Source organism: Poromitra crassiceps (assembly GCF_964638095.1).
Source record: "Poromitra crassiceps genome assembly, chromosome: 12".
Taxonomy (NCBI): domain Eukaryota; kingdom Metazoa; phylum Chordata; class Actinopteri; order Beryciformes; family Melamphaidae; genus Poromitra; species Poromitra crassiceps.
This window is the reverse complement of record NC_139632.1, coordinates 30,573,008-30,588,278: the sequence shown is the minus strand read 5'-3', so window position 1 is coordinate 30,588,278 and position 15,271 is coordinate 30,573,008. Positions and strand designations below refer to the sequence as shown.

Genomic DNA, 15,271 nt, shown 5'->3' with positions numbered 1-15,271 from the left:
AGTAATATATTACATGTAATATGTTACTTTTGTAATGAGTTACCCCCAACACTGCTAGTTACTAGCTACTTTAGGATGTGAAAAAAGCGGACAACTTCAGAGGATTAGTCCGGGCCCAGCAAAAATGTTCCACACGTTGCAGCTGCAGTCAGAGCCTATCTATCATGCATGCCCTCCACACTGCTTCTTATACTGTAGACTAATATAAGAAGCAGTGTGGAGGGCATGCATGCAAGACTGAACTGGATGAGGGTGGAGGAGAGACTAGTGTGTAGTTTAATTATATATTTGAAAAACATTTGTATCTTATAGAGCAATGGAGAGCAAGACGTGCCGCTCTGTTTTGAGTGAGCTGTAGTTTTACAGTTTCTTGTTTTGAGGAACTAGAGTCTAGACCAACCTGAACTGGCTGCAGGGGAGATAAAGATGAATGGAAGGAATCAATGAATGAATGAATAAGATAGTTTAATCAGGTATTGACTAAGGTAGCTTTCATTATTGAAAATTGTCTGAGACATTTGTTTTCAAAACATTCAACTTAAGCTTTTATTTAAAGCATAAAATATTTTTGTTGAACTATGAAGCTCTTGCAAAAAAATATAGATTTTTATTTTTATTTTCCTGAAAACTTTTCACTGACCCCCTGGCAAAGTGCCATGGATCTGGGGGTCCCCGGATCTCAAAATCTCAAAGCATCAACCTACAACACACAAATATTCAAATCTCTAAACATTCAGGTCTGTTGAGCAATTTGCAATCAGGACTGCAGCATAAAAGTACCTTGAGCCTCTGTTTTGTTTGGTGAACAATGGAGAACTTTGAAGAAAGACAACCAGAGAAGGAGAGGGGTAAGAGTGAGAGGAGGAGGAAGACTACACAGAGACATTTTACAAAAGGAGAAATGACTCATTCTCCAGAGTCTCATTGTCATTCATATGGTGTGTTCCATTTCTATGATTGTGTTTTCAATGTTGCACTTCAGTGTGCTGCAAATGCTTGGTAGTGTGCAGCAAATGCTTAGTTGTGTGTACTCAATGAATGGTATGTGGGTGTCATTTGAAAATATGGCTGTGTGTAACAAATGAAAACACAAGTTCCATTTTGTGAACAGTTAAGAGATTTGATGGCAAAGAGTCGTCTTGGAAAGGGAATGTCAGGTTTAGCATTGTGTGTGTGAGGTTTTCAGTTTTGTGTGTGCAGTTTTGAGGAAGCCATTATTGTTTTGAGAAACGTGTGTTAACAATTGTGGAAAAACTTGTAAAGTCTGGTGGGATAAGAAGGTTGGAAGGATTAGAGAGACAATTATCCTCTCTCTCACAAATATGGGGTAACATAGACTTCCCTCCTGGTCAGTTTTTCGGATTGGATGTTCAAAATAAGCTGGAGCCTCCAGCTGGAGCCTCCAGCCTCCAGCTGGAGCCTCCAGGCTGGTACGCAAGCTCAAGGATCTGGGACTAAACACAGCAATGTGCGACTGGATCCTGGATTTCCTGACAGACCGCCGCCAGGTGGTGAGGGTGGGCAACCTCACCTCCTCACCACTGACTATCAGCATAGGAGCGCCCCAGGGGTGCGTCTCCAGCCCCTTCTGGTACGACCTCTACACCCACGACTGCGTGGCGACTCAAACTTCGAACACCATCGTGAAGTTTGCAGACGACACAGCGGTCGTGGGGCTGATCTCGGGGGGCGACGAGACGGCCTACAGAGAAGAGGTGGGGGCCCTGGAACAATGGTGCCAGGACAACCACCTCTCTCTGAACGTCTCCAAGACCAAGGAGATCATTGTAGACTACAGGAGGGGGGGGGGGGCACACACCCCCCAATCACCATCAACAGCACAGTGGTGGAAAGGGTGGACAGCTTCAAGTACCTGGGAGTCAACATCCACCAGGACCTGACTTGGGCCGGCCACACCGCCACTGTTGTCAAAAAGGCCCAACAGCGAATACACGGACTCAAGCGCCTGAAGAAATTTGAGCTAAGGCCAGAAATCCTTACGGACTTCTACAGAGGCACCATTGAAAGCCTGCTGACTGGCTGCTTCACCACCTGGTACGGGAACTGTACCACCATGGACCGCAGGGCGCTACGGAGAGTGAGACGCGCGGCCCAGCACGTAACAGGAAGTGAGTTGCCAGAACTGCATGAACTGTATAAACAGCGGTGCCTCAGGAGGTCCCTGAAGATCATCAAAGACACAAACCACCCCCACAACAGCCTGTTCTCCCTGCTACCCTCAGGGAGAAGATACAGGGTTCCAAAGGCACGCACAAATCGCTTGAGGAACAGTTTCTTCCCGCAGGCCACGAGACTCCTTAACATACACAAATAGTGTAGTAGCCGTACTGTACCGCACTGTAGCTGCTACCATAACGTATGTCTAATGTTTGTATGTTTAATAAGGAATATGCTATTTGCACCTGTAGGTCAAATACGCCGAATTTAAAACGCCGAGTTTAATTGTATGTTTAATAAGGAATATGCTATTTGCACCTGTATGTCAAATACGCCAAATTTAAAATGTTTAAGCACGTCTAAAGTATGCACATGACATGTGCACCTATGTGCAGTGAATATGCCACTGTCTCTGACTTGTCTTATCACACTATACTGCCTTATTGCTTGCTGTGTCTCTTGTTGTTTTTGCACTCATATGCCCTGTCACATTTGTACTATGTTGTAAACGGAGTCCTCAGCACAAGAATTTCACACGTGATACTTGTACCATGGAGTGACAATAAAAATCTTGAATCTTGAATCTTGAATCTTGAATAAATGGTGAGAATGTATGTTTTTAAAAGACATTGAAAAAGGTTTATTTTGTACATTGATTGATTGAAACCTTTATTTATCCCCATGGGAGATTCAGGTGTCTAAAACAGCGACAGGGACAGAGGTTAAAAGTAGCCTACAGAAGTCAAGATATAGATAAAAAGCATAAAACAATAAAACCAATAAGAGCAATATTCAATTGACAACCAAATAAATACGACCCTGTGTGCTTTTATCCTGTAAAGTGCATAGCCATGTGCCACGGTGCATGTCGAGAGCAGTGCACAAATGTGTAAAGTGCCAGTTCATGTTCATTCAGTTTATCTCATGTTGTGGAACCTTATGGCCTACAACATCATAGACACAGCAGAGCCTTTTAGGTAGTTTGCCCAAGGTACGCCAGTAGGCTACATGACATATCTCCAGAATAATTGAAATAACACGTTACTATAAAAGTTAAAAGCATCTGAATACAAACAAAGCTGTTCAAACAGCTTTGTTTAAGGACCATGGCATGAGGTGACAACAGTTGCCTCTTAAGTGATGGGATGTTTTTATCTCTGCTAGCGATGAAGCCACCTGTAAACAACGAGAATAAATTGGCATTGCCCAGCTCTGATTTGCCATCAGAAGGAGTGGCATGCAGTGCCGACATCTTGGACACGGGGTGTCCACTGTCCAACGTGGGTTTGACGGGCCCCATATTTTTTTGAATTGCTACTGGCCTTAGCAGAGAGTGGGATGTCATAGAGGAGGTGTCCCCGAGCGCGTGCATATGTTTGGCAAGCTCCCACTCTGAACACAGACCTGTCCAGTGTCCAATTTGTAATGTACTCCAGTGAACAGCTTTTAACCATTTTACATAGGCTACTGAGAAGATCGTTCTCAATGTTATTAAAACAGTTGGTGTCAAACAGAAACATAATTTGTATTGTATACCTTCGTTTCGATGCTTTGTTTATTGTTTTAATCTGCAAACTAAACATTTTTCTATGCCTTTTAAAAACATGAATTACGCCGCTTTTACTCTGAAGGCTGAACGTCCAAACCGGAAGTCTTATATTCGCTAGCCCCGCAAACCGGAAGTCTTATATTCGTTATACGACACAGCTTCACTCTCGGTGCCTTCGTGCAGTTTTCCTGCAGCACTATGGCTCTCTCCCATGCATGCTCTCTCCCATGCATGCTCTCTCCCATGCATGCTCTCTCCTCTCCAAGCGCTGCTGCGGCTGTTAAACGCATGCGCGGACTACCCAGCCAATTTCTGTGCCACGTCTGCTGCATTCAGGTGCTGTAGGAAATATCTTAATTAGGATTTGGGGCCCGGCAGTTGAAATTGTCTAACCTAGCCTGCCCTAGACTGAGCCTGCCATACCCCATAGTAGAGGCATGACCAGTGTTTGGGCAAGTTACTCAGGAAGAGTAATTGGTTATTATTACCGATTACTCCTTTAAAAAGTAATAACGTTGCTTTACTTATTATTTGGTATCAATATTAGTTACGTTACTACGTTACGTTACTTTAGTAAATTACTTTAGCTAACCCCCTTCCCTAAAGTGACGTAACATGTACTTTTACAATATGTAATAAGAATAAGAACAATTATTGAATTATAACATTATCACACAACACCTGGGCTGCTTTACAATTGTAATAAGGAGAAGGAGGTGGCCAGGCGTAACGGAGACATGGCTCTGTTCAGGCAAGCTAAGTATAGCTTTGCCAAAGCGGTGAAGGAGGCGAAACATCGCTTCTCAGAGAAACTGCGGCAGCAGCTCTCTGAGGGGAATTCCTTCTCTGTCTGGAAAGGTCTCAAGACCATTACAAACTATAAGCCAAAGTCCCCACAGGCGTCTGACAACCTACCCCTTGCGAACGAGCTCAATGAGTTCTACTGTAGGTTTGAGGAAAAAAGGTTCCCCTCCTCCCCCCCCCCCCTCCCCCCCCTCCCCTCCCCTCCCTCCCCTCTCCCCTCCTCCCCTCCCTCCCCTCCCCTCCCCTATCCCCCTCGCCCTCTTCCTCCACCCCCCCCTGCCACAACCTTCATCCCCACACCCCCCTCTCTCTGTTACGGAAAGAGAGGTGAAACTGCTGCTGAGGAGCCAGAATCCCCGTAAGGCAGCCGGCCCGGATTCTGTCTCTCCCACTGTCCTGAAGCACTGCGCTGACCAGCTCGCCCCGGTGTTTACCAACATCTTTAATGCCTCGCTGGAGCAGTGTCACGTCCCAGCGTGCTTCAAGGTCTCGACCATCATCCCCGTCCCCAAGAAGGCCAAGGTGTCGGGCCTAAATGACTACAGACCCGTCGCCCTGACCTCTGTGGTCATGAAGGTCCTGGAGCGCCTTGTCCTGGCTCACCTGAAGAGCATCACAGATCCTGTACTGGACCCACTGCAGTTCGCGTACAGAGCCAACAGATCCACGGAGGATGCCGTGAACATGGCTCTGCACTACACCCTACAACACCTGGACACTGCAGGCAACTACGCCAGGATCCTGTTCGTGGACTTCAGCTCGGCCTTCAATACCATCCTGCCATCCATCCTGGAGCACCAGCTGTCCCTGCTGCAAGTGCCGGAGTCCACTCGGAGGTGGATCACGAGCTTCCTCACCAACAGGTCGCAGCGGGTCAAGCTGGGGAAGTGCACTTCCAGCTCCAGGTCCACCAACATCGGTTCCCCGCAGGGCTGTGTCCTGTCCTCATTTCTGTTCTCCCTGTACACCAACAGCTGTGTTTCCCTCCACCCATCCGTCAAACTCCTGAAATTTGCGGATGATACCACCCTGGTAGGCCTCATCTCCAATGGGGATGAGTCGGCCTACAGGAGGGAGATCGAGCGGCTACAGAGTTGGTGCAGCAACAACAACTTAGAGCTGAATGCTCTAAAGACAGTGGAGATGGTGGTGGACTTCAGGAGGAACGCAGCCCCGCCCCCTCCCATCATACTGGGAGGCACTCAGGTGACCCCAGTAGAGTCATGTCGGTTCCTGGGCATGATCCTCTCTCGGGACCTGAAGTGGGAACTCAACATCATGGCCCTCCTAAAGAAGGCCCAGAAGAGGATGTATTTCCTCAGGCAGCTGAGGAAGTTCAGACTGTCAAGAACTATGATGGCTCGATTCTACACAGCCATCATTGAGTCCATCCTCACACACTCCATCATCACCTGGTTCCCTGCTGCAGCTGCAAAAGATCTCGCCAAGCTGCAGCGGGTGATACGCTCTGCGGAGAGGGTGATTGGCCGTCCTCTGCCCTCCCTCAAATCCCTGTATGACTCCAGGGCTTTGAGGAGAGGGAGAAAGATCATGGCCGACCCCTCCCACCCTGGCCACGGCCTCCTCACCCTGCTCCCCTCTGGGAGACGGTTGCGGCTGCCGAAGGCTACAAAGGTCCGCCATAGACTAAGCTTTTTCCCCTCAGCCGCCAGGCTGCTAAATGCCTCTGGGTTCCCTCCCACCCCTGCCCCCTAGGCAGTGTCACTGCACATTTTGCACTATGATCCTTAACTCTGCACTTTATTTCTATACCTCCTGCACTGTGCTTTGTTATGTTGTTGTCTTGTTGTTATATGTGAAAAAGAGTAACGAATGCGAACACTGTCAATGTCAAAACAAATTCCTATGTGTCTTGCACAATGGCAAATAAAGATATCTGAATCTGAATCTGAATCTGTAATGTAGGCTAATGAGTATCTTCTTAAAGGAACACTCCGCCCATTTTCAACCAGCTTTGTATCATTAGAACATCAGTAGTATATCAGAAAACTGTAAACGGTTTTGAAGTCTGTCATTGAATTTGACAGTTATTGAGTGTTAAAGTGTGGACCAGTGACATCACTGGTCCACACTAACTCAAATTAATAACTCATTAACTCAAATCAACTCTCAATAACTGTTAAACTACCACTCAATAACTGTCAAATGAAATGACAGACTTCAAAACATTTTACAGTTTTCTGATATACTACTGATGTTCTAATGATACAAAGCTGGTTGAAAATGGGCAGAGTGTTCCTTTAACAGCTTGCAAAAACAAAACCTGTTAATTATTATCCCAGGCTCCCAGCCTTCCCCAAGTAGTACTTTGTTCCACCTCGGTTATCCTCAGCAAATTGGTTTTGACTTTCTGCTCCTTAAAGTGAGTATTGCTGCTCTCACATATACTTTAAATATGGTGAATTACTTTCACGTAGCCTATCTGTAGGCTACCTACCAATTTAGGCCTATTTTATTAGACTTGTTGCAGCTCCTGACTTTAGAGTTTTATGAGAAATCGAAATTGATGCTACTGTTTCAGCCATCAGGAGAAGGCAATCACTCAGCGTGCTTTGTCAGTCCTACTGCAAAAAAAAGTTGATCGTATCATATCGATATTAACTGAACAGTTCACATGTGAGTCGGCTGGTAACGTTATGTGATTACAAAAATGATGTGCGTTGTGTGGGTGTCTATAGTTATTTTTCAGTCAAATTGACTATTAAAAAGTCTCCTATCAGTCCTGTTCTGAATCATTGATCAAATGGAGGAGAAGGGTCTTAGAGGAGACAGACCAGCAGAGTTCAGGTGACTCGATGTGTAAATTAATGAAGCTAAAATAAGTCTATTCCGAGTGCAGAGCTAGAGCATGATGCAGCAGATTGGCAGATAAATGAAAGTGAAAGTTAGAGGTTGTTCCTGAACAGTGTCAAGCTAACTAGAATAAACATGAGGACTTTTGGTAGCCTAATAACTAGCCTAACACAATAAAATCCTTACACGTTTCAACTTTTAATACAAACTAGTACTAGACAACTGAAAACTAAAGAAAAAGGATAAAGGAAGAATCTGAAATGAATTAAAATACAACTGCCCCCTCCAAAAATGCTCTTCTCACAGCAGTAGCAATGCAGGATGCCAATGCAATGGAAGTTCTGTAAATACTGAATTGAGAGTACACAGGAGTGGGCGTCCGGCTAGTGCAACAGTAGATTCCCTGTCTACCAACACGAGGGTCACAGGTTCGAGCCCCTGTGTTACCTCCATATAGAGACAGTCTGTGTCTCGTCATAGAGATGCTGGGGTAGCTGGCTGGGGGCGTGGTCAGGGTGGGATAAATCCCCCCTTCTCCCCATTCAGCGTAGTTAGCATTTAGCTGCTAGCCCAGCCCAGGCAGACACAATCAGGGATTCAACCACTGCAGTAAACGCACATCTGAACAGACGTCTATGTACTTGCTCTAGAATCCCCAGTTCTGTAGTGTAGAGCCGCAGCACCGTCCTTTGGTGAGTCAGCCCATTGAAATTTGGGGGGGGTTACCCGTATTACATTTTGTGGGCGTTCCCACACAGACCGACTGTATCTATAGGCACAATTGGCCGTGTCTGTGGGTGGGAAGCCAGATTAAGGGTATGTGTCCTGGCATGCACTAGTAGTGCCTCTTATGGTCGGTCAGGGTGGCTGGTTCAGCGGGGAGGGGAATAGCGAGATCCTCCCACATGCTACGTCCTGCTGGTGAAGCTCCTCACTGTCAGATGAAAAGAAGTGGCTGGTCGCTGGTGACTCCACATGTATCAGAGGGAGCATGTGCTAGTCTACAACTCTCCCCAGCCCATGACATTGTTTTTGGCTACAGTCTCATGGCACCGATTTCAGACATTGTGGGAGTTCTGTAGAAATCTATTGGACTACCCTGGCCTGCAGATTGAAAAACCTGATGAAAAGGGGCTACGCAGTGTGTTAAAAAGTGACAGCAAGGGGGAGTTGGCAGTGAAGTGTTGGTTTATACAGAAGCTAGCCCAGTGGTAACAATGTCCTGATCATCCTGTTACATTGATTTGAATAGGCACACCCGTTCAATTAATCATTCGATTAATTCAGGTTCTGTGGTGTCAGCTACAGAACAGCAGCCCTGCAGCTGGGAGGGTTTCAGTGTCCTTGCTCAAGGACGCTTCAGCAGGAGGTCTATGTCCAAATCCCAGGCACTTCTGCCTCGAGGAAGCTGCTTTAGTGCTTCCTCATTGTGTTACAGCAGTGCTGAGAGTTGAGTGATGCAACCTGGAATATACACGATTAAATAATGCTTTCTCTTAAATGCAACTCTGTTTGTTTTGTATTCAGAGAACACAGTGAGTGAACTTCAGAGGCTCCAGACAGTCAGGATCCTTGAACCTTAGCAGACCAAACTTCCACCATGGACCCCAGGCTGACCAAGGACCAGCAGAGAGTGCTCTGCTCCCAGCTGGGACGCGTCAAGCTGCAGCTGCTATACAAGGCCAGCATCCATGGTTTCACTGCTGCAGCCTTCCACCAGCAATGTGACGGCAAGGGTCCCACAGTGTCAGTGGGCTATAATCCCTCTGGCTTTGTCTTTGGAGGCTACACCAGTAAAGCTTTTAACCAGGCTGGAAACTACATGCAAGATGACCAGGCATTTCTTTTCACTTTCAAAGGAGAAAATGTTCTCAAATATCAGGTCACCAGTTCTGCTCATGCAGTGAAAATGATGGGTAACAATGGTCCTTATTTTGGAGAAGCATTTGTTCTTGTTAATGGAAACCAACCAGTAGCCCATAGCAATCCAGGACAGTATTACAACTTTGATCCTGCAGAAATGCATGGCAACGACCTCCAGCTAACTGAGTGTGAAGTCTATCAAGTCGAAGGTGAGTTCAATGTAGAAAAAAATATATATGATGCTTAGTCATACCTAGTCAAATATCAATGTAAATACAATGGAGTCAAGACCAAGACTGAGGGGGGAAGACCGAATCAAGAGACCAAGACCGGGGGGGGGGGGGTTGTTAGACTGAGTCAAGACCTTGGCTGAATCCGAATAGTAACTCCTTTTCCTACCTTTTCCTTGACCTCACCGGAAGTAAAACATGCAGTGTTTTTTGTTTTGTTTTGTTTTTGCCCCACGTAGGCTACATTATTAAGCTTCTCTGGGGTCAATATGCCACTGGTGACCGAAACATTAATTTGTTAGCAAGTAGGAGGAGCTTAATCTAGCCTACATGGGGAGGGGAGAAACTGTGTGTTTTACTTCCGGCGAGGTCAAGCAGTTAGGAGTGGTGACTATTCGGATGGAGTGTAAAGAAACACCTTACTGCTGCTAAATTATGACTCCCCCAAACTGTCAGCCACTGATTGGTCAATTATACACTATATAATAACATGTATGATGATACAATATATGATCTGTATGTGGGAGTATGCTGTTAATTAACAGAAGCACTCAGGCATTAAATATCCACATAACACAACATAGCATAACACAGTATCACACAGTATCTCCCTAAACGTAAAAAAAAAACAGTCAATAAAATAAAATAGAATAAAATAGGGTCAATGGGATAGTAAAAGTAAGTAGAATTGTAGAATAGCATTCAATAAGTAGTTACAGTTACAATCTATGTACAGTACGTGTCAAATTGCAGTTATTGGTGGTGAATTGAATATGAAGGTGGGATTTTTACACCCATTCACAGTAAAATAAAAATAGAAAATCTATAAATTGACTGAGTCAAGACCAAGACCGGAGGGAGGGCAATGTTGTCTTGAGACCGGTCTCGAAACCAAGACCGGTCTCGAGTACTACAACACTAGTATGTTTTGTTTTTTTGTTTTTTTCCCCGTTTTTGTAGGGACCATTATTGAAATGCAAAAAACTAGTTTCAGTCATTTCGGTATTCTGTTACATTTCTTGTTCATGCACCATAAGGAAATAAATGTTTCATATTTGTTATTAAATATAATTGTTAGAAATGCTGATTGCTGATTCATTAATATTATAAAATGTTTTTTTTTAATGAATATGCCATATAAACCCCTCACAAGTAGCCTTTTATAGATGGATGATGATATTTTTGACACATTGGGTCAAAAATCTATTATTGTGAAAGTTGTTTTTATTCTTCAACAGAAAGAAAGGACCTGGAGAAGCCATGGAGGACCATAGTCTGGGAATCTGAGTAAGATGTTCTATTCTAGCCTAGGGGTGTGCCGTATCGTATAGTTCATGGTAATACTGGTACTATTCATATCGTCAAAACTTCATATTGTGATAACGGCAATGTTCCGACTTGTTGTCATAATGATTTCACACCCTTGTGCTGCGTAACGGGAGTAACTTCAGTAGTGTGGAAGTGGTTTTGTTACAAAAGACCATGTAGCCTACTACAAACCACAGTAATACTTATACTGTAGTTATTTTTGAACTAGCTATTCTATTAATTCAGGCAAATGCTTTTTCCCTTTGGAGAATTGAGCAAGAATATCATATTAATATGGTTAGCTCGCTTAATAAGCAGATGATCAGTGATGAAATCATCAATTCCCCAAAACAGCACAGACCTTAACCATGTCTAAATTCTGCTGAGACTGAGGCACCAGCTGCCCATTTCAAAACAGAATCAGCTTTTCACAGTCACTGTTGACAAGATTTGTGGACTTCCAATATGGCCGCCAGATGGATTACATCACCTGAAAGCCAAGCCTACAGTATCTTAGTTTAGATTATAATTAAATGATTGTTTATTATACTGTACATATAGTGTGGAATAGCCATATGTAGCCTACGTAATCTACTATACATAGATTGAAAGATGACAACTGCAGTTTTCTCTTCAGAAATTAAATGAAGCAGTATTTATCGAACACTCTGTATATCACTGGCTCAATCCTAATCCCGGAGGCCCAGATTTATTTATTTTTATCCTTTGCATTCACCTGCATACACCAGGTGTACCTCAGCCCCTTATTAGATGGTTTAAATGAAAACCAGCTGGATATGTATAACAGAAGTCTTTACACCAAACTGAAAAGGTTTATGTATCTGCTCTTATTCTAAAAGGAGGAGGAAGGCGCTGATGGACAGTATTAAACTGTACAAGCCCCCAGTCAGTTCTGTGTCCCAGGCTCGGGTTCTGCTCATTGGACCGGTGGGAGCTGGGAAGTCCAGCTTCTTCAACTCCATCAACTCTGTGTTCAGAGGCCATGTCACCAGCCAGGCCATCGCCGGCAGCTCTGGGGCCAGCCTCACCACTCAGGTCAGTTCCTGCTTCTTATTTACATTTGAGGAGATTCTTCTTCTTCATCTCCGCTAAAAGTATGTGCAGCTCAGACACCGCAAATCCCAGAGCAACCACATTAAGAAGGTGGCTTCCCCCTAAAAGACAGGGCTTGCTCCTCCCTCATTACCACCACTGAGGTGCCCTTGAGGCCCTTAACCCCAGCTGCTCCAGTGGAGCTGCTCAGTGGCCAGCAGATCAGACTGTGGCTGTACTGGTCAGCTTCCAGGTGTGAATGTGTTTCAATCATGAGAGACTAGTATGAAGGTTCAAAATAAACTTCAATGATACAATAAAACAAGATTAAGGTTTGGCGTATGGCTCCATGATGACGCTCCTCCTGCGATGATGAGGGGAGAGGAATGCGTAGAATAAAAATCCCCCCATGGGGAATCCCTCTGGAGACATGACATTGGTGGTGGCAGGGGAGGAGGTGGGGCAAAACAACTGACAGGAATGACAGCAACTGCAGAGTGACAACATATCGGTGAGTAGCCAACCACATAATAAAATACAAGCAAAGAAATACTGTCAACCGCTTTAGATGATTGGTTCAGCGGCAAAGCGAGGAGAGGAGATGGCTTGGACCGATTGGCTATTGATAGTGTGGGAGAGCGTGGATAAGAGGTATGAATAAAACTGGGCGTGGATAACTGCATGAATACGGAGAAATTGGAAATTTTCAGCTCTACCACAACTGTCTATTTCTTTTCTTTTTCTTTGTGTGTCGTTCAACTTTGTGTAATGTTTTGTCAATCTGTCTGTCTTTTCAAATTATGCATAAACCCCTCAATTGCAGCTTGCAGCTATATCATTTAGATATTTTAATATTTTATAGAGCACTCTGGCATTGATCAACTTCACCACTTTGCACCCCACAGTTCCGCACCTACTCTGTGAAAGCTGGACGAGAAGGAAAACCTCTGCCAATCATCTTGTGTGACTCCATGGGATTGGAGGACAGCACAGGGGTGGGGCTTGATGTGGACGACATCTGCAGCATCCTGAAAGGTCACATTCCAGACAGTTATCAGGTAGAGATTCCTCTGATATTCTCTATTGAAGCTTTTCCTTGCTTTCAGTGTACTTATTAACATTCTCGTGGGAATTAATAAATGGTCTTTGTCTTTCATGTGTATGGCTCAGTTCAACCCTACTGCCCCTCTTCAAGTGGAGTCCTTAAGCTATCGCCAGTCTCCGAAGCTTAAGGACAAGATCCACTGTGTGGTCTACATCATCGACGCCTGCAAGGTCTCCATCATGCCCGCTAAGCTGGAGGAGAAGCTGTCTGCTGTCCGCAGGAAGGTCAACTTAATGGGTCAGTCAGTCACACCAAAGGACCACAGTCCACAATTCGGTCAACATTATTAAAAAAAAATCCCACATATTTACAAAAGACATATATGCATATTCTTACAAAATACCAGAATAAGTCTGTATGTTGTCAGTACATGCACAGTGTGTGTGCACATGTCATGTCTGCAACAGAAAACAAAGTATGGTACTGTATAAACAAAGCAGAGTAGCTAACTTAAGTCCTTGTTGACATGGTACATGTAATAATTCTACAAACTAGATACACTGCATTTTCAAGATGAGAAATAATGTTCAGGTATTGAATGCATATTTTTTTTGCCTTTTGGAAATAAATTGTTTGTGGTGTTTGTGTTGTTTTCCAGGGATTCCCCAGCTGGTCCTGCTGACTAAAGTGGATGAAGCCTGTCCTGTCGTAGCAGAGGACCTGAGCAACATTTATAAGAGCCAGTACATTAGGGAGATGGTGAGATCTACTTCAAATTCACATTCACGATTTTATTCTGAAAAAGTAGACATTTTCCCTAAATACTAGCATTTACATATACAGTACATGTACTAAATACTAGCTATACTGGAGTGTCTGAAGTATGCCTTGTATGGCTCTCATCCCAATTTGACAATTTCAGTTTCAGGTTTGTGATATAGCAGCCAGTTGCATCAGTTCAACTTAAGTTCAAAACATAGGCTATTTTGAACGTAAATTCTAACTGAGTCTGAATTTACATATTACAAAAATTTTAACGGTTGGACCAACTGAAATAGTTCCAATGTAGACTCAAGTTATGACTGAAAACTTACACATACCTACTACTAGGTGTAAAGTCCTCTGTTAAATAACCTGTAATGGCAGAAAACTGCACTAACTCCCCCTACCCACCCCGACTCCCTACAGTACGACCTGTCCCATCCCTAGCTATGGCCTGTTGTCCCTAGCCCCGCCCCCTTTCCTGACCATGGCCCCTACCACCACTCATGTACACCTAGCCACTCCCCCTACCCACCCCTAGAACCCTGACTCTCTACGACCTTCCTATCCCTAGCTATGACCCTTTTCCCTAGCCTCGCTCCCCTTCCTTGACCCGAATCCGATCGGATCGGTGCCAACATTGAATGGCTTCTTCATTGGCCCATGCTACACCCTTCCACCAAGTTTCATGAAAATCGGCCCAGTAGTTTTTCCATAATCCTGCTAAAAGACAAACGGCACCAAAAACATAACCTCCTTGGCGGAGCTAATTCCACCCTGTTAATGGGGGGATATAAGCTGTATACTGCACGTGTAGCCACTAAAGTTATGCTGAAATATAAAGTCGTTGTCAAGCCTCATTAATATTACAGTAAGCAGTGTTGTAGTACTTGAGTCCTGGGCTGGAATACTCATGGAAGACCCCCGCGCCCTCTTACCAAAACTCTGCAAAACTGCAACAAAGTAAACTTTTCCACTGTGGTTAAACCAAAGAAAACCACCTGCAGGTTTGATGTCAGCCTGAACATAAACTGTCCTAACCTCCATGTCCCGGCGGTGGTGTTGTGGTTTTGTGTTGCAGGGGCAGGAGGTGAGCGCTCGGCTCGGAGTGCCGCTGTCCTGCGTTGTTCCGGTGAAGAACTACTGTGAGGAGCTGGAGTTGAACCTGAACTGTGACATCCTGCTGCTCACCGCTGTCAACCAGATGCTGCGCTTCGTCGACAACTACTTGGATGACCTCAGTGACCGATTCAGCAACCTGGAGACAAAAGAAGAGGGAGAGTAGAGGGATACTTATAGCAACTGATAACAACCCTCAGAAGAAAAAATGTTATAAAGCCAGATGTTGTTGCTCCTATTTCCCCCCCCGCATAATAATGTAATAGGATTATTTTTTCTTTTTACACATTTAATGGTGGATTTTATTATAATTTCAGAAGTTATTACATTATGCTACATTTATTACATTATCACTTACTATTAGGACAATCAGTCTGATGACTAATAAGACTGATATTTTGGTGTAGAGCGGATGTCTGATGTTTTCCACCTTCTCCACCCTCCCCCTCCCTCCTCCCTCTCTGCTGATGATTTTGTAACCTTCTTTACTAAGAAGGTGGATGACATCAGCTCCTCCTTCCATCCTCCAGGTACCCTCAATAACAC

General features: G+C 44.6%; 1 protein-coding gene across 1 annotated transcript; it reads left to right on the top strand.

Annotated features, from left to right (window-relative positions):
- Window positions 1–8,907: 8,907 nt before the first annotated feature.
- LOC310786147 (interferon-induced protein 44-like) lies at window positions 8,908–14,891 on the top strand (the record flags this gene model as incomplete). Its single annotated transcript, XM_083647320.1, has 7 exons — window positions 8,908–9,417; window positions 10,677–10,725; window positions 11,607–11,802; window positions 12,705–12,857; window positions 12,970–13,141; window positions 13,503–13,603; window positions 14,688–14,891. The coding sequence occupies exons 1-7, from the start codon at window positions 8,946–8,948 to the stop codon at window positions 14,889–14,891; spliced, it is 1,347 nt and encodes a 448-aa protein (XP_083503446.1). The 5' UTR covers window positions 8,908–8,945.
- Between the last annotated feature and the right edge of the window lie 380 nt (window positions 14,892–15,271).